The sequence below is a fragment of the Eretmochelys imbricata genome, chromosome 4 (assembly GCF_965152235.1).
Source record: "Eretmochelys imbricata isolate rEreImb1 chromosome 4, rEreImb1.hap1, whole genome shotgun sequence".
Taxonomy (NCBI): Eukaryota; Metazoa; Chordata; order Testudines; family Cheloniidae; genus Eretmochelys; species Eretmochelys imbricata.
This window is the reverse complement of record NC_135575.1, coordinates 47,957,597-47,983,831: the sequence shown is the minus strand read 5'-3', so window position 1 is coordinate 47,983,831 and position 26,235 is coordinate 47,957,597. Positions and strand designations below refer to the sequence as shown.

Sequence of the window (26,235 nt, the reverse complement as noted above, 5' to 3'; positions counted from 1 at the left end):
AGGGTGGGGGGTAGATGGGGCCATCAGGGAACGGGGGGGTTGGATGGGGCAGGAGTCCCAGGGTAGCCATCGGGAGCAAGAAGTGGGGCAAGTGGGGGGAATAGGGGGCAGGAGCCAGGCCATGCCTGGCTGTTTGGGGAGACGCAGCCTCCCCAACTGGCCCTCCATACAATTTCAGAAACCAGATGCGTCCCTCAGGCCAAAAAGTTTGCCTGCCCCAATATAGGATCCTGGAAGCTAATAGCTTTTCCCATTGTCTTTCAGGTGTATGCCAGGATGTTCTTATCTGTGGGAGTCATTCTGTTGTCTTTTTGCTTGTTCTTCCAACTGTCCCCATTGAAGTAAAACAGTGAAGGCATATAACAAATATTGCATTACCTTCATGTAGATATACAGTCTATCTCCATAAATAGGTCACATACAGTATTCATAAGATTATCAGATTGCAGCTCCATGTCCACCTCATCCCCTTCATCAAATGTACCTAATTAATAACTTCTGTATAATTTATAATTCTCATTAACCTTAACTACTTTATTAATCTTTTTTCTCTTTCCTCTAAAATCTAGAGGACAAAGTTTCTTCTTTCTCTTCTCAAGAATTTTCAGTGCCGAACACTGATAAATGCCCTTTTATTTGTGTTATCTCAGTATAGTTGTTTTTAACTCTAATTCTCTGTTCTTGAGGAATCTCTCAGTTTCCTCTCTAGAGTCAATTAAAGATCTCCTCAGAAGTACCAGGGCACAGGTTAGTTAGCATTAGTGTTCCATGGATAAAGGCCGTATTTCATATGTTAGTGTACAGCAATGGTCCATTTCTGTCAGCAGTTCCAGTCCCATAAACATGCATCATAAGATAAAAAAATAATCCGTGCAGATTAAGTAAAATATCTTTTTTTTCTTTTCTTTTTTTAATTATTATTATTGCAGGTAGAGAATGCAAGGAAGCATTACAATATACAGATTTCTCGATTAACAGAAGAACTTTCTGCTCTTCAAATGGTACGTTCTGGACTGTGTAGAAAATAACTTTTATTGGTCAAATTTTTTTGAATACCTTTTTGTTAAATTGACACATGTTCATTTGTATTTATCTATTATCGTACACTCCATTTATAAGAATCAGCTGCATATAGTGATCAGAACCACCAAACTAAAATACACCATTTGTAAAAATCAACCATTTTTAAGAATCAAATCATTTAGGATAGATGTGATTCTTATAAAAGGTGTGCACTGTAATGGATATGTAAACTTAAACATACAAGAAAAAATCTGTTTTAGACTTTCAGTAGGGCTGGTTGAAATTTAGACAATATCAATTGTCAGCAATTTTGTGAATGTGGATTCTCTGTTTTAGTCAATTCTCTGTTCAAAATTAAAACGTTTGGACAAAGGGAATTAATTAAAATTATGGGTCAACTATAGTTGTTCAAGTGATCGTTCATATCGATTCCAATTAGATGTGTGCACGCCACGTGCATAGTCGTCAGAAATTTTTTTCCTCTAGCAGCAGCCCTCGGGTCAGCTGTGGAGCCCCCAGGAGTGGCGCCTTCATGGTGCTCAATATATGACCCTGCCGACCTGGCACCTCCTCAGTTCCTTCTTACCACTAGTGACAGTCGTTGGAACTGAGATGTTTCCCTAGCTCTTTTTTTTCTCTCTGTTTCTTATACCTTTTTAATTAGTTTTTATTTTAGTAGTAGTTCATAGCAGTGGGGGGTTTACCCTCTATCCTGACTACTTTTTCTTGGGAGGGCTTTCATGCCCAAGTCCTGCTCCAAGCCCATGCCAGTGGGCAACCCCCATGATGCTTGTCTGAAGTGTCTGGGGGAGGCTTACCAAGCCAATAGGTGCAGGATTTGCAAAGGGTTTTGCCCCAGAACCAAAAAGGAGCAAGACTTTTGCCTTAAGCAGCTCCTTATGGAGGCAGCACTTAGACCTCAGCCGCTGTCAGTGTGGCAGGACCCAGCACTGAGTTCTTCAGTGTGTAGCTCCCTGGCAGCAGTGGTGGAAGCGGCGCTGCAGACAGACTCTAGCAGAGACCCACAGCACTGCCTTTTCCCGGCACCGCTCCCACTCCCAAGCATAGAAGCGGCATCAGAAGCAAGGGAGGAGTGGCTCTCAGTCCCAGAGGCCACCCCCTCTGGAGCCAGCCAATGGGGCGTGTCCTCGTGAGGAGCGCCTAGTGCTGAAACTTGGGGAGACGGCACCGTTGACTTCAGCCCTGCAAGGGGGACTGTCGAGTCTGGTGCCATTGGACTTCCGGGCCCACATCATCGAGGAGGTGGAGCTGCCATCCACCCTGGACACCTTTGTGGTCGCAAGGGACCTCATCATCATGACCGCTCCAAGGTCACCTACGATTCGAGCCAAGCTTCTCGTACCACCCTGTGGGTGTACCACAAGGCCCAGGGTGCCCAGTCTAAAGGCTCCCAATCGGCCACCTCTGAACTGAGGGTGCCAGAGGCCTCAGCCAGTCGCCCCACCCCTGCGGATGCTGAGAAGACACCGTGCCCCCACTTCCCCCTCGGAACCAACTGCAACTCCGGTTTCTGAGTCTGGTGCTGCCAGCGAAGCAGGTCATCAGGCTCCTGAAGAGCAGGAGAGGTGGGAGGACCCTGTTCCCCCATTGGCCTCTTGGGCCTTCTCCCCAGACAAGGCTTTTGCAGGCACTTCCATCTCCGGACCGCCTCCTATAGACAGCCGCGCCCACCAGGACCTCCTGCACAGGGTGGCACACAACATGGGTCTGCAGGCAAAGGAAGTGGAGGAGTCAGAGGACCCAGTGGTCGACATTTTGGCCCCTGAAGGTCCTTCGAGGATGAGACTGCTCCTCATCAAAACTGTACAGGCCAATGTCAAGACTATCTGGCAAACTCCGGCCTCTATCCCTCCCACAGCCAAGGGCATTGAGAGGAAGTACTTCATGCCCTCAGAGGGGTAGGAATACCTCTTTACGCACCCGCAGTCCTGTTAATTGGGGGTTGCGGCAGTAAATGAGAAAGAGGCAAGGGCAGCAAGCCCCAGTGCCCAAGTCCAAGGAGGCCAAGCGCCTGGACTTGTTCGGGCATAAAGTGTACTCCACGGAGGGGCTCCAGCTCAGGATTGCCAACCAGCACAAGGAGCTTGTGCCACCTGAGTCCAGGGAGGAGTTTGGAGCCATAGTAGAGGACGGCAAGGCGGCGGCACGGACCTCTTTACAGGCCTCACTGGGCACTGCGGACTTGGCAGCATGCACCTTGTCCTCGGGTATTGCCATGAGGCGCATCTCATGGTTGCAATCCTCAGGCTTACCGCCCAAGATTCAGCAGACAATGCAGGACCTGCCTTTTGATGGGGCAGGCCTATTCACAGAGCAGACTGACTCTCAGCTGCATAGTCTAAAAGACTCAAGGGCTACTATGAAATCCTTGGGTATACACACCCCGGCAACCCAACAGAAGCATTTCAAGCCCCAACACCCCAGCAGCTCTCCTACCCTCCTTGGCCAAGGCAGGACTTTTACAGAAGAAGGGGAAGGAACAGCGGAAGGAAGCCTTCCAGCCCTCCTTCCAGACGAGGCCAGGGCCCAACCAAACCATCGTCGGGTTCCAAGCAGGCCTTTTGAAGGGACACCTGAGGACAGCTTACCAGTCTCATTCCTGGATCCTTCCCCACCCTTTTTGAATAGTTTGTACCACTTCTACCATGTCTGGACCCAAATAACCTCAGACCACTGGGTCCTCCACATGGTGGAAGTGGGATACTCTCTCCAGTTCTGCTCCTACCCTCTGCCCCCATCCCTCTTCAGGGACCCCTCTCATGAGCAGCTCCTTAACCAGGAGGTGCAGGCGCTCCTCACCATGGGAGCGGTGGAGTAGGTTCCTCAGGAGCTAAGGGACAAAGGATTCTGCTCCTGATACTTCCTAATCCCCAAGGCCAAAGTGGGTCTCAGGCCCATCCTAGATCTGTGTGGGCTCAACAAATTCATGGTAAAGTTGAAGTTCTGCATGATCTCCCTAGGCACTATTATCCCTGCCATTTGGCCTCTCAGTAGCCCCTCCGAGTGTTCACCAAGTGCATGTCGGTCGTGGCTGCTTTCCTCCGTCGCCAGCAGGTGCAGGAATTACCCCTACCTCGACGACTGGCTGCTCAGGGGCTTCCCCAGGGTACAGGTGCGGTCCCAAATCTGTTTGGTTAGGTGCACGTTCGAGCGGCTGGGTTTCCTCCTCAACTTGGGGAAGTTGACCCTGGAACCAACCCAGAGAATAGAATTCATTGGGGCAGTGTTAGACTCGGTCCAGGTGCGGGCGTTTCTACCGGAGTCCCAAACCATCAAGGACATAATTCAAAGCCTCCAGAAATTCCCAACCTCAACAGCAAGGGGGTGCCTGAGTCTCCTCGGTCACATGGCTTCTTGTACTTATGTGATGTGGCGTGCCAGGCTGTGGCTCAGGCCATTGCAGGCATGGCTCGCCTTGGCCTATTACCGGGGGCGCATCAGCTTGAATTCAGTGGTCACGGTGCCAGAGCAGGTCCTCACGTCCCTCCCCTGGAGGCTCAACCCCAAAGCGGTGTGCGGAGGTGTCCCCTTCCACAACCCTCAGCCTTCCTTGTCCCTGGTTATGGACGCGTTGACTCTGGGATGGGGGGCCTTCAGACACAGGGCCTGTGCTCGCAGGATGAGCTCTCCCTACATATCAACATCAAGATGCTGAGAGGGGTTCGCCTCGCTTGCCAGGCCTTCTAGACCCAACTGCAAGGCCAGTGCACAGCGATTCTAATGGACAACACCACCACCATGTTTTACATCAGCAAGCAAGGGGGAGTCCGTTCCTCTCCCACAGCTGAAGGGCCCCCCATCATAGGGGAGTTTTGCATAGCCCACTCCATTCACCTGGAAGCATCCTTTCTACCAGGAGTTCAGAACACACTGGAAGACCACCTCAGCAGGTCCTTCTGAACACACGAGTGGTCCATCCGTCCAGATGTCATACACCTCAATTTCCAAAGGTGGGGGTTTCCCCAGGTCGACCTGTTTGCCACCCGACACAACAGGAAGTGCCCAACGTTCTGCTCTTTCCAGGATCACAGCCCAGACTCCCTCATGGATGCATTTCTGCTACTCTGAAGAGGTCGCCTGCTCTATGCCTTCCCCGCCTTCTCTCTCATGCAGAAGGTCCTGCTCAAGCTCTGCAAGGAGGGGGCAAAGGTAATTCTGATAGCTCCAGCGTGGGCTCAACAGCACTGGTACACCACGCTGCTGGAGCTGTTGGTGGATAAACCGGTCACGTTACCGCTCCTCCCCAACTTACTCAGGACCACGGTTACCTCTGTCACCCCAACCTACGGTCCCTCCACTTCACGGCTTGGAAGCTTCATGGCTGAACCCCATGGAACTTCTGTGCTCAGAACATGTAAGGGAGGTCCTCCTCGGCAGCAGGAAGCCCTCTACTAGAGCCACGTATCTGGCAAAGTGGAAAAGATTCTCATGTTGGTGTGACCAACGTTGCACAGCCCCTCTCCAGGTACCGGTACCCCCCATCTTAGAGTACCTCCTACACCTGAAACATCAAGGCCTGGTGGTGTCCTCCATAAGGGTACACATCGCTACTATCTCGGCCTTCCACCCATGTGCGTCTGATGGATTGGTCTTCGCCAACCCTATGGTTGGTCGCTTCCTCGAAGGTTTGGACCATCTATATCCTCCGATCCGGCAACCTGTCCCTGTGTGGGACCTTAACCTAGTCCTTTCCAGGCTCACGGGGCCCTCATTCGAACCACTCGCAACTTGCTTCCTCCTGTATCTGTCTCGGAAGGTAGCTTTCCTGGTCTCCATTACGTCTGCGAGAAGGGTGTCTGAGCTAACGGGCTTCACCTCTGACCCACCTCACATGGTTTTCCACAAGGATAAGATGCAACTCAGGCAACACCTGGCCTTTCTCCCCAAGGTGGTGTCGCATTTCCACATCAGCCAGGACATTTTCCTTCCTGTCTTTTACTCTAAGCCTCGTGCCAGTACCCAAAAGCAGTGATTACACTCCCTTGATGTTCAAAGAACACTAGCTTTCTACATCGAGCGCACTGAGCCGTTCAGAAAATTGAACCAGCTGTTCATAGTGGTGGCAGACCGGATGAAAAGCCTCCCAGTCTCATCTCAAAGAATATCCTCCTGGATCACATCGTGCATCCACACGTGCTATGAACTGGCCAGGGTACCAAGCCTGGCTTTTTCGGCACACTCCACGAGGGCACAGGCCTCATCATCAGCGTTCCTGGCCCAGGTCCCAATCCAAGAAATCTGCAGAGCAGCAACTTGGTCCTCGGTACATACTTTCACTCTCACCACGCCTTCGTCCGGCACGCCAGAGAGGACGCGGCTTTTGGTAGAGCAGTGCTGCAATTCTTAACTCCTTTCCTTTCCTTAACTCTGACCCCGTCGCCTAAGTAAGGCTTGGAAGTCACCTCATTGGAATTGATATGAGCAATCACTTGAAGAAGAAAAAACAGTTACTCACCTCTCGGAATTGTTCTTCGAGATGTGTTGCTCATATCCGTTCCAAACCCACCCATCTTCCCCTCTGTCGGAGTAGTCTGCAAGAAGGAACTGAGGAGATGCCGGGTTGCCAGGGTCATATATTGAGCACCATGAAAGCACGACTCTAGGGGGCTCCACAGCTAATCCAATGGGTACTGCTAGGGGAAAAACTTTCCAATGACTGTGCACGCGGCATGCACACACCTAATTGGAATAGATATGAGCACCACATCTCGAAGAACAACCATTACAAGAGGTAAGTAACCGTTTTTTTTCTCCTACTCTTGTGTTCTGCGTGGAATGGAAGGTATTTGTAACTAGCTATCCTTTAAAGATAAATAAATTCAGTCATTACTTGTACCCCTTTTCTTTCTCTCCTCATATATACCTGCTGTATATACAATAATGAATGGAGTATCTGTCAAGAAAGATTTCAGAAATACTCACTATATCTCTCTTATCCCATAAGAATGTGGCTTGAGTTTAAATTGGCTTCAGCCCTAACGGATCCTCCCTAACTATTACTTATTTACATGCCAGTAAATTACTCTGTCGTAGAAGACACAGATATTGGATAATTACTTCTCCAGAGAGTTTGCAGCCTAAATATACATACTGTAATCCTGGTCCATGGGTAACTGTACCAATGAAACACACATCCTGTAATCAAATAGAGGAAGTTGAATGATTTAACAGATTTGAGAGAGGTGTTTTCCATGTACTCTTAATTTTTTTATGTTCTGATTGTCTGCATCACACATTCTCACCAAGAAAGTTTAGAGCAGCATGAGTAATAAAAGAAAATACTAGAAGTGATAGCATTTCCATTTCTTGCCAGGTAAATAAATAGTGGGCTAGATTCTGTACTATACCTCTCTGGAAGTGCAATAGAGAAGGCACAACTCAGGTGAAGGGAGGCAAAATTGACTTTATGCCACCATTGCATCTCCATAATTCTGGGCTCCTCCAGGGACTGCCATGGACTCCAAGAGTAAGTTAGAGCAGCCCTAGTGGCTGCTCCAATTTATGGCAGCCCTATGTGACTGGCACAGAGTGGTGTAGGAAGGCAGTGTGGGACTGCTATGTCATCCTTTCCTGACAGCTGCCCTGGAGGTATCTTCTGGGGAGCTGTTGCAGCCCCTTTATGCTGTTGGGGTAGCATAAAGGAGCCATCCACAGCAAGGGCTAGCCTCTAACTCAGTGAGTTACAGGGTACACCAACATAAGTCTTCATAGACTAAGACTTACCACCTAGAATAATGCTTTGCAGTTATCGGACATTTCCCCATGAGAAGTAGCTCTCCACAGTCCTTCATTTTTCCAGACTTTGAGGCAGCCTGCAAAGTCTTTCAAGTTACTCTAAATGTTGAGAACCAAGGTGCAATTTTGTATAGGCAATACTCTTGCACCTACTTCCTTCAAAGCATGGATTGCTCTGAAAATTGACTATGTACTGTTACATCTTCTTAATCAACAGATCTGTACTAGATATGTTCAATCATATTAGCTCACTTTAGTATATATCTTTTGCAAAACAGCTGCTTAGACATGGGTTAATTTAGCAAAATAGTGATCCAAATGTATGTTTAGAGCCATACGTAGGCTGTTTTAAATACAAATTCAAAACACTTTTTTTTAAATCTTTCTTCCTTTGGGTGATCCATCTCTAGGATCTGTGTTTTTGCTAACACTGATGATTATACTAATGATATAATAATCTTAGCTTTATTCTTGTTCTGAAATTTTATTACATTTAACTTTTGAAATCATAAATAAAATGTGGATTTTTGGATAAAGGGGGAGGCTGAAGAACATAATTAAAATGCAAGGATCCTTTCAGACATAGCACGTCACCTCAATGAACAAATATAGAATGCATAGATCTTCTATACAAACAGCTGAGATAATGAAGTTTATGTCAAGTAAAAAGCTGCATTTCTTAAAGTACATTGTTGAGGAATATGAACAGCATTAATGATGGATTCAATTATCAAGTAACATTTTTTCTTTCAATTTTTCTCCTATGTTCAGCAAAAACACTCTCATTTTGAGGAAAGGCATGCTGAAACTAAGTTTAAAAAAAAATCTCATTTTGGTAGTTACCTGTGCTACAGTAACAGGTATCAGTCACACAGCTATTTGAACATATTGTGTATTTTAGCTGAAGGGCATAGTGACAGTTATAGTAAATATTGCAAAGATGTTTACATTATAAATGGCCTTTTTTAATTGCAAAACCTTTCATCTTTTGGACTGAAACTTCTTAGGTTTGATTTCTTCCTGAACATTAAATAGTTTTTTGGGAGCTTTTTCTTTTTGGCTTTTTAGCAAAAATGATATGGCCATTTTCAAATAGAGTGGGAAAAATAGACACAATTTTTGCCATTATAAAAAGTCTTTGCAACCCTTTTGGACAGCTCTAGTGCCTCATTGATTTTGGTTAGAAACTTGAAATACTGCACACAGGTAGTCACTTGATAAGACACTTACCTTTTGGTGGTTATGTGGAAATCTATTGACTTCAGTAAAGATTGCCTCTTTCAGTACACAAAAGCATGTACCAAGTGTAGCAGAGCTCTTCAGGCACACCTGCTTTCTTCAGTGAGAGATGTACATGCTCTAAGAACATAAGAACAGTCATACTGTGGGACCAAAGGTCCATCAAGCCCAGTATCCTGTCCCCTGACAGTGGCCAAGGCAGGTGCACCAAAGGGAATGAACAGACAGGTTATCATCAAGTGATCCATGCCCTGTCATCCAATCCCAGCTTCTGGCAAACAGAGGCTAGGGACACCATTCCTGCCTATCCTGGCTAATAGCCATTGATGGACCTATCTTCCATGAATCTATCTAGCTCCCTTTTGAACTCTGTTATAGTATTGGCCTTCAGAACACCCTCTGGCAAGGAGTTCCAGAGATTGACAGTGCATTGCGTGAAAAAATACTTTCTTGTGTTTGTTTTAAACCTGCTACCTATTTGGGGGCCCCTTGTTCCTGTATTATGAGAAGGAGTGAATAACACTTCCTTATTTACTTTCTGTATACCACTTATGATTTATAGACCTCGATCATATCCCCCCTTTGTCTCCTCTTTTCTAAGCTGAAAAGTTCCAGTCTTATTAATCTCTCCTCATATGGAAGCCGTTCTATACCCTAATCATTTTTGTTGCCCTTTTCTGAACCTTTTCCAATTCCAATATGTCTTTTTTGAGATGGGGTGACCACGTCTGCATGCAGTATTCTAGGTGTGGGTGTACCATGGATTTCTGTAGAGGCAATATGATATTTTCTGTCTTATTATCTATCCCTTTCTTGATGATTCCCAACATTCTGTTCGCTTTTTTCACTGCTGCTGCATATTGAGTGGATGTTTTCAGAGAGCTATCCACAATGACTCAAGATCTTTCTTGAGTGGTGTCATAAATATAAAGGGAAGGGTAACCACCTTTCTGTATACAAAACTATAAAATCCTTCCTGGCCAGAGGCAAAACCCTTTCACCTGTAAAGGGTTAAGAAGCTAAGATAACCTCGCTGGCACCTGACCAAAATGACCAATTAGGAGAGAAGATACTTGCAAAGCTGGAGGGGGGAGGAACAAAGGGTCTGTCTGTGTGTGTGATGCTTTTGCCGGGAACAGATCAGGAATGCTCTTCAGAACTCCTGTAAAAAGTTAGTAAGCAATCTAGCTAGAAATGCGTTAGATTTCCTTTTGTTTAATGGCTGGTAAAATAGCTGTGCTGAATGGAATGTAGATTCCTGTTTTTGTGTCTTTTTGTAACTTAAGGTTTTGCCTAGAGGGATTCTCTATGTTTTGAATCTGATTACCCTGCAAGGTATTTACCATCCTGATTTTACAGAGGTGATTCTTTTACTTTTTCTTTAATTAAAATTCTTCTTTTAAGAACCTGATTGCTTTTTCCTTGTTCTTAAGATCCAAGAGTTTGGGTCTGTGTTCACCTACGCAAATTGGTGAGGATTTTTATCAAGCCTTCCCCAGGAAAGGGGGTGTAGGGCTTGGGGAGATTTTGGGGGGAAAGATGCTTCCAAGTGGGCTCTTTCCCTGTTCTTTGTTTAACACGCTTGGTGATGGCAGCATAGGGTTCAAAGACAAGGCAAAGTTTGTACCTTGAGGAAGTTTTCAACCTAAGCTGGGAAGAATAAGCTTAGGTGGTCTTTCATGCAGGTCCCCACATCTGTACCCTAGAGTTCAGAGTGGGGAAGGAACCTTGACAAGTGGTAACAGCTAATTTAGACCCCATCATTGTATATGTATAGTTAGGATTTTGTTTTCCAATGTGTATTACTTTGCATTTATCAACATTAAATTTCATCTGCCATTTTGTTGCCCAGTCACCAAGTTTTGTGAGATCCTCTTGTAGCTCTTCGCAGTCTGCCTGGGACTTAACTATCTTGAATAGTTTTGTATCCTCTGCAAATTTTGCCACCTGTTAGCCGACAGCCAAGGATGTTTGGTGAGGTGCCAGCTATGCCCGTTTATACCATCCGTGACTTTAACCGCTAGGACACACTGTCCCTTCGCGGCGGGCAGCCCGGGCTAGGCTGACGGATGCCCCAAGGTCCTAACCACCCGTGACTTTAACTGCTAGAGCTCAGAGCTCCTTCGCAGCGGGCAGTCAATACTGACTGACAGGTGCCCCAATGGCAGCACTAAGAGCCTCTCCACATCCGTGACTTTAACTGCTGGAGCTCAGAGCTCCTTCGCAGCGGGCAGCCAGGATTGACTGACAGGTGCCCCAAGAGTTTGCCCCGTGGAGGCGGCACAACTCAACGCTAGGCTCTTAGTACTCTCACCTAATGGCCAGGCTTTAGAGCCAAAACGGCTGAGGTTCTTTAATTGTGTTGGCTACTTTACAGTAAACCAGAGAAAACAAGTCAGGCTTATGCATAAATGGTTACCAAAATTTATTAAGCTAGATTCTAATCATGTGGTTACAAAATTGCTAGTGCCTACTTATTTAAATGTAGAGATGTTACACACACAAACAAGTTACAAAACTGAAGCCACAATCCCAAAGAAAGAAAACAAAGTATAGAGCTCTATTTCAAAATATGTGTACACTAAAGATAGGAGATCAGGTGTGGGTGCTTCTTATCCTCCTTGCATCTCTCGATTCCAGCGGTGCCAAGCCAGGATCGGTCACTCAATTCCGCGGAAAGACGAATAAGGGACAAGGCTTAGGGACCCTCTTAGCTGCAGAAGCCTTGGGAGGCTGTCACTTATCTGACCAGCAGATAGATAGTGAAAAGCACTCAAAAATCATGGTGCTGTAGGTCCCCTACTTATACCTCTGTACTCCTTTATTCTCTTTCTCCTTTCTTATGCCAAATTGAGGCTGGTCTGTCTGGGTGACGCCAGCTTTCGCAAGAGTAGTTTACACTTGCAAGGGAGAGAAACAATAAGTGTTGACTACTGGACATTTCTTTTATCAGGGTAAATATTTTCCCACCTAGGATGTTGGTGTGTGTGCATCACGCTATTTAGTAGGGGCTAAGAGCCATGTCTGTCACAGGGCCTCTGCCTGCTGTGAGCTTAATCGTTGTATCTGTTCCCAGAGGCACATTGTAGCAGCACACCTGTGCTTTTCACAGCTTCAAAGGCTGTGCTGGAATATATGTTAAGTGCTCTGTTCCGGCTTCCTCCTGTGTTTCCAGCAATGCTGGTCTGAGGGGGCGGGGGGGCTGGCTGTCTGGCTACACCACCTCACTGTTTACCCCTTTTTTTCAGATTGTTTATGAATATGTTAAATAGGACTGGGCCCAGTACAGATCCCTGGGGGACACCACTGTTTACTTCTCTCCATTCTGAAAACTGACCATTTATTCCTACCCTTTGTTTCCTATCTCTTAACCAGTTACCAATCCATGAGAGAACCTTCCCTCTTATCCCATGACTGCTTATGTTGCTTAAGAGCCTTTGGTGAGGGACCTTGTCAAAGGCTTTCAGAAAATCTAAGTACACTATATCCACTGGATCTCCTTTGTCTGCATGCATGTTGACCGCCTCAAAGAATTCTAGTAGACTGGTGAGGCATGATTTCCCTTTACAAAAACCATGTTGACTATTTCCCAACAAATTATGTTAATCTATGTGTGACAATTTTGTTCTTTATGATCATTTCAATTTGCCCTGTACTGAAGTGGGGCTCACTGGCCTGTAGTTGCCAGGGTCACCTCTGGAGCCCTTTTTAAAAATTGGCATCAGATTAGTTATCCTCCAGTCATTTGGTACAGAAGCTGATTTAAATGATAGGTTACAGATGACAGTTAGTAGTCCTGCAATTTCACATTTGAGTTCTTTCAAAACTCTTGGGTGAATACCATCAGGCCCTGGAGACTTATTGCTGTTTAGTTCATCAATTTGTTCCAAAACCTCCTTCAATGACACCTCAATTTGGGACAGTTCCTCAGATCTGTCACCCAAAAAGGATGGCTTAGGTTTGGGAATCTCCCTCATGTCCTCAACAGTGAAGACCAATGCAGAGAATTCATTTAGTTTCTCCACAATGGCCTTATTGTCTTTGGGTGCTGCTTTAGCATCTTGATCGTCCAGTGGCCCCACTACTTGTTTAGCAGGCTTTCTGCTTCTGATGTATTAAAAAAAAATTTGCTATTACTTTTGGAGTCTTTGGCTAGCTGTTCTTAAATTCTTTTTTGGTCTTTCTAATTATATTTTTACACTTCATTTGCCAGAGTTTATGCTCTTTTCTATTTTCTTCATTAGGATTTATCTTCCACTTTTTAAAGGATGCCTTTTTGCCTCTCACTGCTTCTTTTACTTGTTTAACCTCGATGGCAGTTTTTTTGGTTCTCTTATTATGTTTTTTAAATTGGGGAATACATTTAAGTTGAACCTCTATTATGGTGTCTTTAAAAAGTTTCCACGCAGCTTGCAGGGATTTTACTTTTGGTACTGTACGTTTTAATTTCTGTTTTACGTACCTCCTCATTTTTGTGTAGTTCCCCTTTCTGAAATTAAATGCGACAGTGTTGGGCTGCTGTGGAGTTTTCCCCGCCACAGGGATGTTAAATTTAATTATATTATGGTCACTATTACCAAGCGGTCAAGTTATATTCACCTCTTGGACCAGATCCTGTGCTCCACTTAGCACTAAATCAAGAATTGCCTCTCCTCTTGTGGGTTCCAGGACTAGCTGCTCCAAGAAGCAGTCATTTAAGGTGTCAGGAAACTTTGTCTCAGGATCCCTTCCTAAGGTGATATGTACCCAGTCAATATGGGGTAGTTGAAATCCCCCATCATTATTATTATTATTGAGTTTTTTATTTTAATAGCCTCTCTAATCTCCCTGAGCATTTCAGAGTCACTAACACCATCCTGATCAGGTGGTCTGTTATATACTCCTACTGCTATATTCTTATTTTTCAAGTATGGAATTACTATCCATAGAGATTCTGTAGTACAATTTAGTTCACTTAAGATTTTTACTTCATTTGATTCTACGCTTTCTTTCACATACAGTGCCACTCCCCCACCAGCACGACCTGTTCTGTCCTCCTGATATATTTTGTATCCTGGAATTACTGTGTCCCATTGATTAGCCTCGTTCCACCAGGTTTCTGTGATGCCTATTATATCAATATCCTCATTTAATACTAGGCACTCTAGTTCACCCATCTTCTTATTTAGACATATAAGCATTTTAAAAACTTGTCATTTTTTGGCTGTCCCCTATTGCATGATATAACTGAATGGGACTTTTTTTTTTCATTTGACTGTTTCTAATCAGATCCTCCCTGTATTTTATCATTTTCCATCCTCTCCTCCTTATTAGGATATAGGGAATCTCCATTTATAGATCCTCCCCTAAGGAATGTCTGAATCACATGTTCCTCCACACCTGTTGGCTTTCCCCCCCAGCCCTTAGTTTAAAAACTGTTCTACGACCTTTTTAATTTTAAGCGCCAGCAATCTGGTTCCATTTTGGTTTAGGGTGGAGCCCATCCTTCCTGTATAGTCTCCCTCTCTCCCACAAGCTTCCCCAATCTAAACCCTCCTCCGTACACTATTGTCTCATCCATGCATTGAGACCCTGCAGTTTTGTTGTCTAACTGGCCCTGCGCGTGGAACTGGAAGCATTTCAGAGAATGCGACCATGGAGGTCCTGGACTTCAATCTCTTACCTAACAGCCTAAATTTGGCCTCCAGGACCTCTCTCCTACCCTTCCCCACTCAGATCATGGTCCACAAGCAGGTCTGCATTAAAGAAATTCCACTTCACTTTTCTTGCCTTATTGAGTGCTTATTTTGCACAAAACACAGCATTCTACATGGTGGAATTTTTTTTTCTTTTTTAATTTTTTAATTTTTATTTAAAAGATTCCTCGGAAGCTCCATTTAAAATTAATATTAAAGTTGAAAAAGAAACCATATAAACCAGGAAATGCCAAAGTTAAGATTCCTCAAGCAACATTAACTCTACTCTCTTTTTTTGTGTGTGTGTACTTTGCACCCCTAACCTGATCTTGGTGACCTTTGTTTAGAAATTTGGCATTATTATCCATATGTGAAGAGAATGCCTAGATGCTTAAGAAACACTATTATGCAAGTAGGAGAACATAAAATGTATTGCTGATAAAATAGGCTTTGCAATATACTTGAAGCCTAGTGGTGGGCGGTTATGGATTAGTTTATAAATGATATGTTAAGGGTGTATTTTTGACTAATGTATAATCTAACTGCCAAATGCAAGTAGAAAATACTAAAGATGAAGTATACTAGGCATTCTGTAGGTAGAAAGGTTAAGAATTAGAATGAGACCTAGCTGAGGCCCTGTTTTTAGAATAGGTTAGCCTACGTACTTGCCCTAAGGTTATAAAATTTAGCAATATCTGCTTGGCACAAATAAGTAAACCACAAAAGAATGAGTACATTGCCAGCTGCACAAATAGGTTTAAAACAGTGGATTTTTAGATACTTTCTGCAGTAAGGTAAACATGGAGCTAACCACACTGATATTTCAAAACTATTAAGAAATTAATTGAAGCAAATGGAATACTAACTGTCAGAAATTAAATCATGGTTCGCTGGAATTCTATGTCTGTTAATCAGAATACCACACATGGGCAAGGGCAGAAACATTGTCAATTTATAATCTAAGATCTGTGTGGGAAGAATGGGAAAAGGTATACAAGAGATGTGTATATCCAACCTGTTGTTGGGCACATCAGGTTCCACAAAATGGTGTAAACTGGATTGTGATGAGGTACTCCCCTGGCTGTATTCTTCTATCTTTGTTTTTCACTATTCTTAGGAATTTGTGAGTATAATAATACTAAGAATTGTTCTCTTATTTCTGTAAATTTTTTGTAGTATTGCTTTGATATGTATATTTATTTGGCTTTTAAGTTTTTATGTATCTACTAGTGTGTGGCCAGTCCCCTTCTTAAATAATAATATTTGCATAGCCACCAGGATAAAGAACTTGTATTAGTGACATGGGAAATTTTGCATCCCATCTCAGTACCAGGTTACTGTACATATATGTACTACTGTAATCTTTAGTGATTACATACTATTTTTCCTAAGTATCTCTCCATGCCTCATTCAGGACAGAGATTAGATGGTACTCAGTAAATTAGCAGGAATAAATAAGGAATGAAGTGACTCTTGAGGATCTGTACTTTTTGGGAGGGCTGGGGAACAAATTCTGTTTGCACTTATCAGGATGTTAGTACAAAGTAAATGAGATTTTGTACCAGTGTAACTGAGAGAAGATTTGCATAGGATGGATGTTGTACAGTGAACATTAATAAAGGAGGAATTTGTAAAGAACGAGGTAGGTGACCAGAGGAGTGTGGATGGTGTGCAGTGAATTAGGTAAGCATTCACTCATTGACTAATGAGGATTTAAAAAAGTACCACATACTTTCACTGTCCCTTATCTAACCTATACACTGAATGAGACGGTGGCTCTGCAGGGAAAAAAAGGATGCACTTAGAGTACGTCATAATGCACATGCAAAAATAAAGTGAACTAAGTTTGCATGAGCAACCTTTTAGCTTTAGTATTTCCTGACTTTGGAGTGTTTCCCTTTGCAGCCTTAACTTTCATTTAACACATGTTTTTGTTGTTCTTTTGGTTTGATGTATTTAATGCCCTTAGAAAATGGTTTGACTTCTTATAGGAGTGTGGAGACAAGCAAAGTCAAATTGAACGGGCCATTAGAGAGAAGCGAGCAGTGGAAGAAGAACTTGAGAAAGTAAGAATGCAGATATTCAGTTTTACACTTTAACTTTTCTTTGTTGTATAATATTGTCTTAAGTTTCTGTTTCACTATTTTCTCTAATATCATTGAGTTAAATGGGATGAAAGAATAGACCATATGCTTAGTTTTGTATTTGCTTGTTTTTTGTTTAATTGTAAATCCAGTGATGGAAATTGAAAAATACATTTTATATTTCTAATAAATTTTGGAGTTATAGTAGGTGGACTGCAAAAGATGGCTCTTGGAGAATGTTTCTAAATTCCTAACTCGTTATTCAGTATATATTCAGCATAGTCGTATTATCTATGTTCAGGATATGTGTCTAACTGTGTTTATAAAAGCCTTACAACTGTTTTAAAGGTATAAAAACCAAATAGGAGTAAGAAGTGTTTAAAATGGTTCAAAGGGTGTAAATAGATGCAATAATGAAAATTTAAGCAAAAGAAGATTTAGGCTGAGTATCAGAAAAATTAACTAACTGCAAAATCTATAAGACTGTTATCCCAGTAGTAGCAATGGAAGTCCCATTCCTTCAGTTACTGAAAACTGTGATGGAAAATGGAATGGATAACTTAATGTAGGCAGCAATACTACACTGACAGCCATCTGTGTGATAAAATGAAATTTACATGTAAGCCTATCCTTCAGATTTACCGTGAAGGCAGAGGAAGTGAATGTGATTACAGAAAACTGGAGGAACTACACCAAAGATGTCTGATAGCAGAACGTACAAAAGATGACCTTCAGCTGTGTCTACAGGCGGCACAAAACAAAATTAAACAACTGGAAATGAAGTAAGTACAGGAACTCCTCACTTAAAGTTGTCCTGGTTAACGTTGTTTCGTTGTTACGTTGCTGATCAATTAGGGAACATGATCATTTAAAGTTGTGCATGCTCCCTTTTAATGTCGTTTGGCAGCTGCCTGCTTTGTCCACTGCTTGCAGTAAGAGCAGCCTGTTGCAGCTAACTGGTGAGTGGTTGAAACCAGGATGGAACGGCAGCCCCCTATCAGCTCCCCGCTCCCTTAAATTTCCTGTGCAGCAGCTGCTCAGCAGGCTATCAATTGCCTACTGTTCAGCTGTCCCTCCTGCCACTGCAGTGTGCTGCTCCTGCCCTCTGCCTTGGAGCTGCTCCCCAAAACTCCTGCTTGTTGGGGGGGAGAAGAAGAGGACTAACGTCAGGGTGTCCCCCTCCCCCTTGCTCCTGCACCCCGTTTACCCCATCTTCCATAGAATGGGGGGGACACACGGACAGAGGGAGCTGCTGCCTGGTCCCAACTTGCTGGTCTAATTAACAAGGCAGTGTACTTCTGACCCCACTCTTCATACTTAAAGGGGAAATATGCATATCTGTCTCTCAAACACACACTGGGTATGTGTCTGTCTCTGTCTGCCCTCCCTCCTTTCCTGCTGCCTTGTAGAGTGTGAGACTTAACCCTTGAGGGCTCAGCCAATTGCTAGTTCATCATTTAGCAGTAAGGCATTCCCTGGGAAATATCCCACCCTCTGACTCCTCCATCTCAACCAAGCTTCACAATCATCATCACTGTGTACCGGCATTAAATTGTTTGTTTAAAACTTATATATAGGTGAAAAAAATTTCCCTGGAACCTAACCCCCTCATTTACCTTAAGTCTTATGGGGAAATTGGATTCGCTTAACATAGTTTTGCTTAAAGTCGAATTTTTCAGGAACATAACTACAACGTTAAGTGAGGAGTTCCTGTAACCAGTATGTCCTACTAATCAGTATTTCATTCAATATTTCCATCTGATCTAAGTAGTCTTGTGTCAAGTGTTTGTATTTTGTCGTAAGTTCTTATTCAGAAGTATGAATAGTAGGTTGTCATAATCATTCTTTTTTTAAAATATGCAGCATTGGATGATATTATAAGTGAGGACGACATATTTTAGAACTAAACAGATTTTCTTGACAAGATCAGAGCTGAAAGCAGTTCTCTTACAAAGGAAAAAATAGAAACCATTTTTCTGGCTAATAATCCTATTTTAATTGTTAATGTTATCTGCTTGGAAAACCATTTTTTGCAAAATATTCAGAAGAATTCCTATTTTTTAGAGTCAGCATACAGTAGGGTTCTAATTGGTCTATATAATGCCGTCTGGTTTTGTCCTCCCCAAACCACTGCACAGGACGCCCATACTATTACTGTGGTAGCATCCAAAATGTGCTAGGTACTGGACAAATGTAAGTCTCCACAATCCTTCCCCTAAAAAGTTTATAATCTAAACAGATAGAGTTTGAAGGGTGGAGGAAAGGAATACAATATATCTTGCTGTGCTTTGCTTTGCTTTGCTTGCTTGTGTGTGTTGTGGAAGGTGGGAGTATCTGAAGTTGAAGAAGAGTCAATGAATGGTGGAAAGGGATTCCGGGAGTTAGAGAAGAGTGGGGAAAAGGAACAGGAAGCTGATGGGGAGGAAGGTAGAAATAAGGAAGAGAGGAGAGTGAGGAGCAAGTAGATAGCAGGCAAAATGTGTGAGAATAATGAGATTGGTGCAGTTAGAGGTATGAGGTGGGGGCAAGATGTAGGTGAGACTAACAGAAATAGAGTAAATGAGAGGAAATTATCCAGAGTAGAGCCTTGTGAATAGTCACTTTTTCAGTTTGCTGGCCGAATTAGGGGTGGGTGGAGTTTTGGATGGACCCAAAACAAAAAACCAAGGGGGAAAATTTGTTTTTTTTTTTTTATTTCAAGTATTTTTTTTTTTTAATTTAAAGCAAAGATAAGTTGGAAATACCATTCACAAAACCCCGGGAGGTCACAATACAGCCCTTCCCCTTATAGTTAGGGTTGGCAAAACTTGATTTTGATTTTTATTTATAACGTTGACTGATATTGATGTTTACTGTTAAGCATTTTTTCTAATTTGTATCAATTTACATTTGCACAAAATCATATATTTTAAGCATTTTTTATTTTTATTTAATATTTGACAGTTATGGGAAGTTAGAAGGGGTCAGACAATTATTTAATGACAGTAGACATTGAGATTCATAAAGTAAAGCTTTGTAACTATTAAAACACAAATGGTCGACATCACATGTCAAAATACACAAAGTAAATATCCTCAAATCAAACTCTAATTTCTCAAGCAACATTTTTCTCACTTTGCCTCTCTATAAAGTTTTATTTTTTTTTTTAGTTGGTTTGTGTATGTACAGTGAAATGGATGTTTACTAATTAAAATCTCACCCTTCCAAGTCTACTTATAACCTGTTGTCCCATGGTTAGAGCACTCACCTGGAATGTGGGAAACCCAGGTTCAATTTCCTGCTGTACCTGCTAGGGAGCAGGGATTTGAACTTGCGACTCCCATTTTGTAGGTCAGTGCCCTAATGACTAGGCTAGAGGGAATTCTGGGTTGATCTCTCTCTGTCTCTCCTGTTGAAGCTGTTCTGCTTTCAATAAATAATATTAATTGAGCCAGAGGGAGACTGTATATCCAAGTGATTAAGGCACTTGTCTTGGATGTGGGAGGCCCAAGTTTAAATCCTTGTTCTAAATCAGGCAGAGTGGGGACTTGAAGCCCACCTGCTCTCCCATATCCCAGGTAAGTGCTGCCCCCACAACAGTATAGAGTATAAGGGAGCACCCCCACCACTGAAGTCAAGTGGCATCTAAGTCCCCTTGAAACTATTCAACAATTTCATGTCAAATCAACAATCAGTTTTGGTCGAGCTGAAGATAAATTTTTCAGCAAATGAACTATTCAGCCAAAAAAATTTGCCCTACGATAATCCGGAGTCCAAATTTGAGTTCAATTAATTATTTACTTATGTATTAGTAATTTTTTGTATTATCATAGTGGCTAGAAACTTATGCTTGGTGCAGTACAAACATAACAAAAGACAGTCCCCTTCTCCAAGGGCTTAATGCAGGTTTCCTGAACTTTGGCCTCAACTCTGGCTATCCTGTTCCCTTGTGAAGTCCAACCTCCTATATCTCAAACGCAACCATCCTTTTTAATTAATGTAGTTAATTTATCATATGAAGATTTGTGTCTAGTTAATTTTCCATGGTCATTCAATGCTTGGCCTCTCTGAGGCTGACAAAAAGGAAATTTTAAAATTGAATTAAATATTTTTGTGAATTTTTTTGTGGCTGTTTGTTCCTCTTAGACATAGACATCACACACCCAGTGGAATAAAAATTAATTTAAAAAATATTTGTACTTTTAAATATGAAGCATTAAAAAGAATTCACATGTTCACCCATGCACAAATACATTGATGTTGACAAGCATTATGAATTTTAAAAATAAGTATTTGGCCTTCAAAATACAAAATATAATTAAAGATTCTAATTAAAAGGCACACACAAATGATAGGGAAACTTAGAAACGTGTAGACTGACCTTGACTTAACTCCTGAGTTGATAGTCTAGTGAGATTTGTTTTCCCTTTTCAGCTCCAAGGAAGAGATATCTCGTTGCCAGGAAATGGTTTGCAAGCTGCAAAGCATTCTGGATTCTGAAAGAGAAAACTCTGGCTCTATTAGTGAACAAAGACTAAAACTTCATCAAGAAAATGAACAGTTGCGTAAAGAAGGAGAGGACTTGAGGAAACTGGTCATGGAGGCACAACAAAAAGCTAAATTAAAGGTACTAGCAAAACAGACTAAATAATAAAACATTTCTGGTTATCTAACTTTAGCTGGAGCCAAACTCACTACTGATGGCAAACTGGGCTCCAGTGGAGTTATATCTGCTTGCAGCAGTGATTTGATCCCAGATCTCCGAAACAGCAAGATTAACATTAACCACTGTGTTTTCCAGTGTGCTCTGAGGCATCTTCATATGCCAGTTTCTTCCTTTTCCCCTTCTCATGTTAGTTATAAGGACTGCAACATGGTTGGAACAAGCTTGGAGAGTTGGGAGATTTGCAGGTGAAAATGTTTCAGAGAACACAGCTACCAGTTCTGATCTTCAGCCTTCCCTCGTGAACCTTCTGTGGTTCCCCACTGAAGTATCCCAGTCTGACATGACCTGAGGAATTCTGTCAGACTGGGACTTGACTCTGAGGTCTTAACAACTGAAGATGGGAGGTATAGGTCTATGGGGAAGTGGGGATGAATAAGATGGATATGGCTAGAGGCAAAAATATAAAATTCAATGTTTGTGAATATAAAGACAAGAGGAAAAACTTGTCTGTTTGCAATGGACATTTGGGAATTAGGGAGTTGGCATATGGAGAGCCCAGGGAGCTAGTATTGTAGTGAAGACTACTTTATTTTTAACAGCTATGATAATAAAGTCAGTTACAGTCCAAAAGTCACCACCTTCAGAGCACTGCCCTTGATATTCAACGAGAGATCCAGGAAAAAGTATTTAACCTTGGAGAATTTAAAACATTTAAGAGAGAGGTCAATTTGCTGGCAATAAAAAATAAAATTATTGTACACTCTATTTACAAAATTCACCAAATAGTATTACATGGCTGGCTAATTGGATGGAAATCAGAGGAAAACTGCTCAACTTGACTTACGTTTTTTCCTTTGTTTCCTTGGCAATTGATACGTGATCAGCATAACATACTCAGGTATGTATCATTACATTTTTCAAGAACCAGTGGCTGAGTCTAATTTTCCACATAATATGGAGAACTTTAAAATTTTGTGTTACATGGTAAATTAAGAAAGCATTCCATGTTCATTGGTGCATTTAAGGCTCCTTGTCATAAACTGAGTGGTTAAAGGTATATTGATTGACCAGAGGTAAAATCTCAATCATATGGTTACAATAAACCAAATGAACCTGCCTTGTATATACTTCACTTGTGTGTTTGCTGAAAGGGGAAGAGGATTTATGCACACTTTTCATTACTTTACATTTTAAAAATATAAATCTTGAGTTTGCAGGATGGAAATATTTTACTGACTTAACTAAATCTTATCATTTCTTTGTGTTAGGGGGTTGTTTTATTTATGTGAATAAATGGTGCTAAGATACCACAGTGCTTAATTTTTTAGAATGTACAGACAAATGTTACCAGGTTTTTGGTTTTTTTGAGACTTATAATGTTGCATCAACACACTTAGAGAAAAGAAACTGATTTAAAAAACTTTTAATGGAATACATAAACTTTAAAGGTATACCATCAAATCAAAATAGTTTAACAACAAAAGTTAAAAGCAGTTTCATGTACTTTATCAGCCTTATGCCAATTTTCATGATTTCATAATCATATTTTCTAGGTTTTAAAAAATATTTCTATCCTTTGTTTCTGTGTGAAAGACGGTGTGGGGTGTAGGAGGACGACTGGTTACTCATAAAGTAACAAAACTCAAGAAGTTTTCCCCCTTAATCTTTATTTTATGATAAGTTTCAATGTTACTTCTAACTACAGAAAAGAAAAAAAATCAATAGTCACTACTGGAATAGAAAAGATTCTCTTTAATGTCACATATAACTTACACCTATAAAAAATGAATGAACGTTACATTACACTTTTAGAATTCATGTGCCAGTGGATTTGTTTGGGGGCACAAATGGAAGTGAGTTTTGTTTTTTTAAATAACTCAAAGCCTGAGCTTGTTTTTGTTACAATTTATTTTAATAGTATGAAACTAAGGTTTTTCTATTATCTGTAAGAATTCTAGAATTATAAAATGCCAAAGTACATGAGGTGCTCCTTTATATTCGTGCAATAAGCAAAATAAATGAGTTTACATTGCTTTTTCAGGTAATATATTCCTATTTATATCTTGTGTATTCAAATAGGATAGTTATGGGGGGGAATGAATCTTCAAAATCTAATGTTGCAATAATAACTTTGAAAATTTGATCTATTTAGGCCATGCCATTCTTACGAAAGAAATGTGATGTAATGATTTAGAATTCTTATTTAATGTTGTATGTAAATTTAAATACAAATATTTATAGGCAATTCTGCAGAAATGAGACACGTCATCCCATTGACCCATTATTTATTTTTATATATAAAAATACTCATTTGGAGTTTTTTGATATAGGTAAATTTAGAAAAAATTGTTTCTAAAGCTGTCAATTTGTAGGATTGCACGTGTACATCCTCTACAAAGGAAAAAGGACTGTAAGCGGTCTAAAATCCTACCTGCCACATGGGTACCCCTAACTCACAGTGGTACCCCTAACTCACCCAGCAATATCATCAATCTATCCAGCTACACACTCAGCCCGGCAGAAGAGTCTGTCCTATCTCAGAGACTCTCCTTCTGCCCCGCCACCCCCACAAACATGATACAGTTGTGCGGTGATCTGGAAGCCTACTTTCACCGTCTCCGACTCAAAGAATACTTTCAAGATAACACTGAACAGCACACTGATACACAGAGACCCTCCCACCAACAACACAAGAAGAAGAACTTGACATGGACTCCTCTTGAGGGTCGAAATGACAGTCTGGGCCTATACGTAGGATGCTTCCGCCAACGTGCACAGGCAGAAATTGTGGAAAAACAACATCGCTTGCCTCATAACCTAAGTCGTTCAGAATGCAGTGCCATCCACAGCCTCAGAAACAACGCTGACATGATCAAAGAGGCTGATAAAAGGGGTGCTGTTGTCATCATGAACAGGTCTGACTACCGAAAGGAGGCTGCCAGACAGCTCTCCAATACCAAATTCTACAGGCCACTTTCCTCAGATCCCATTGAGGAATACACTAAGAAACTGCACCATCTACTCTGGACACTCCCTACACTAACACAGGAACAAATCAACATACCCTTAAAGCCCCACCGGGGATGACATCTTCATCATCTGGACCCATAGGAAGGAAACCCTGGAAGAATTCCACCACGATTTCAATAGCTTCCACCCCACGATCAACCTCAGCCTGGACCAATCTAAAGGGGAGGTCCACTTCCTTGACACCACGGTGCACGTAAGTGATGGTCACGTTAACACCACCGTATACCGAAAACCCACCGACTGCTATTCCTACCTTCATGTCTCCAGCTTCCATCCCGGACACACCACACGATCCATTGCCTACAGCCAAGTGCTGAGGTACAACCGCATTTGCTCCAACCCCTCAGACAGAGGCCAACACTATAAGATCTTCACCAAGCATTCTCAAACCTACAGTACCCACACAAGAAAATAAAGAAACGGATCAACAGAGCCAGACATGTACCTAGAAGCCACCTGCTGCAAGACAAGCCCAAGAAAGAAACCAGAACTCCACTGGCCATCACATACAGTCCTCTGCTAAAACCTCTCCAACGTATCATCAGTGATCTACAACCCATCCTGGACAACGATCCCTCACTTTCACTGGCCTTGGGAGGCAGGCCAGTCCTCGCCCACAGACAACCTTCCAACCTGAAGCATAATCTCACCAACAACTACACACCGCACCATAGTAACTCTAACTCAGGAACCAATCCATGCAACAAACCTTGATGCCAACTCTGCCCACATATCTACACCAGTGACTCCATCCCAGGACCTAACCAGATCAGCCACACCATCACCAGTTCATTCACCTGCACATCCATCAATGTAATATACGCCATCATGTGCCAGCAATGCCCCTCTGCTATGTGCATCGGCCAAACTGGACAGTCCCTACATAAAAGGATAAATGGACACAAATCCGATATTAGGAATGGCAATATACAGAAACCTGTAGGAGAACACTTCAACCTCTCTAGACACACAATAGCAGATTTAAGGGTAGCCATCCTGCAGCAAAACAACTTCAGGACCAGACTTTAAAGAGAAACTGCTGAGCTTCAGTTCATTTGCAAATTTGACACCATCAGCTCAGGATTAAACAAAGACTGTGAATGGCTAGCCACATACAAAAGCAGTTTCTCCTCCCTTGGTATTCACACCTCAACTGCTAGAAGAGGGCCTCATCCTTCCTGATTGAACTAACCTTGTTATCCCTAGGCTGATTCTTGCTTGCATATTTATTCCTGCCTCTGGAAATTTCCACTACATGCATCTGACGAAGTGGGTATTCACCCACGAAAGCTTATGCTCCAGTACGTCTGTTAGTCTATAAGGTGCCAGAGGACTCTCTGCTGCATTTTCAACAAGTGTCATTTAAGATCAAAGATACTAACAGAAACAACTGAAAAACATGAGTTGGGGAAGGATGTGTGGAGAGAGTGATTGTTTACACACTAACCCGTCAAATTAAAACTTTGAGTTAACCAATACTTATGTCCACCAGGCTTTTCAAAGTCAGTTTACAGGATTTTCACTATACTCCAGGTTGTACATTCAGACTATGGACTCCTCAAAGCCAGCAAGATGGCTTTCTTGTTCATCTGAAATCCGATGTATCCATAGGCTAAATGTATATTCAACATAATTGGTTATCTAACCTTTGTTGCTGTATTTGCTTGTGTAAGGACCTGGTACTCTGTGTGTACAATTGTACACCTAAACAAGGTCTCAGTTAAGCACACAACTGAGCCTGCACAATTACTTAGTATTTGAATTTTAGTAGTTCTTGAATTTT

At 42.2% G+C, this 26,235-nt stretch overlaps 1 protein-coding gene across 1 annotated transcript in view; it reads left to right on the top strand.

The window, feature by feature from the left end:
* SCLT1 (sodium channel and clathrin linker 1) overlaps positions 1–26,235 on the top strand; it is a 128,823-nt gene that overhangs the window by 55,249 nt on the left and 47,339 nt on the right. The window contains exons 15-18 of the mRNA XM_077815226.1: positions 930–1,001; positions 16,685–16,759; positions 17,414–17,559; positions 21,191–21,383. Coding sequence (XP_077671352.1) covers positions 930–1,001; positions 16,685–16,759; positions 17,414–17,559; positions 21,191–21,383 — 486 coding nt within the window. The remainder of the gene's footprint in view (positions 1–929; positions 1,002–16,684; positions 16,760–17,413; positions 17,560–21,190; positions 21,384–26,235) is intronic.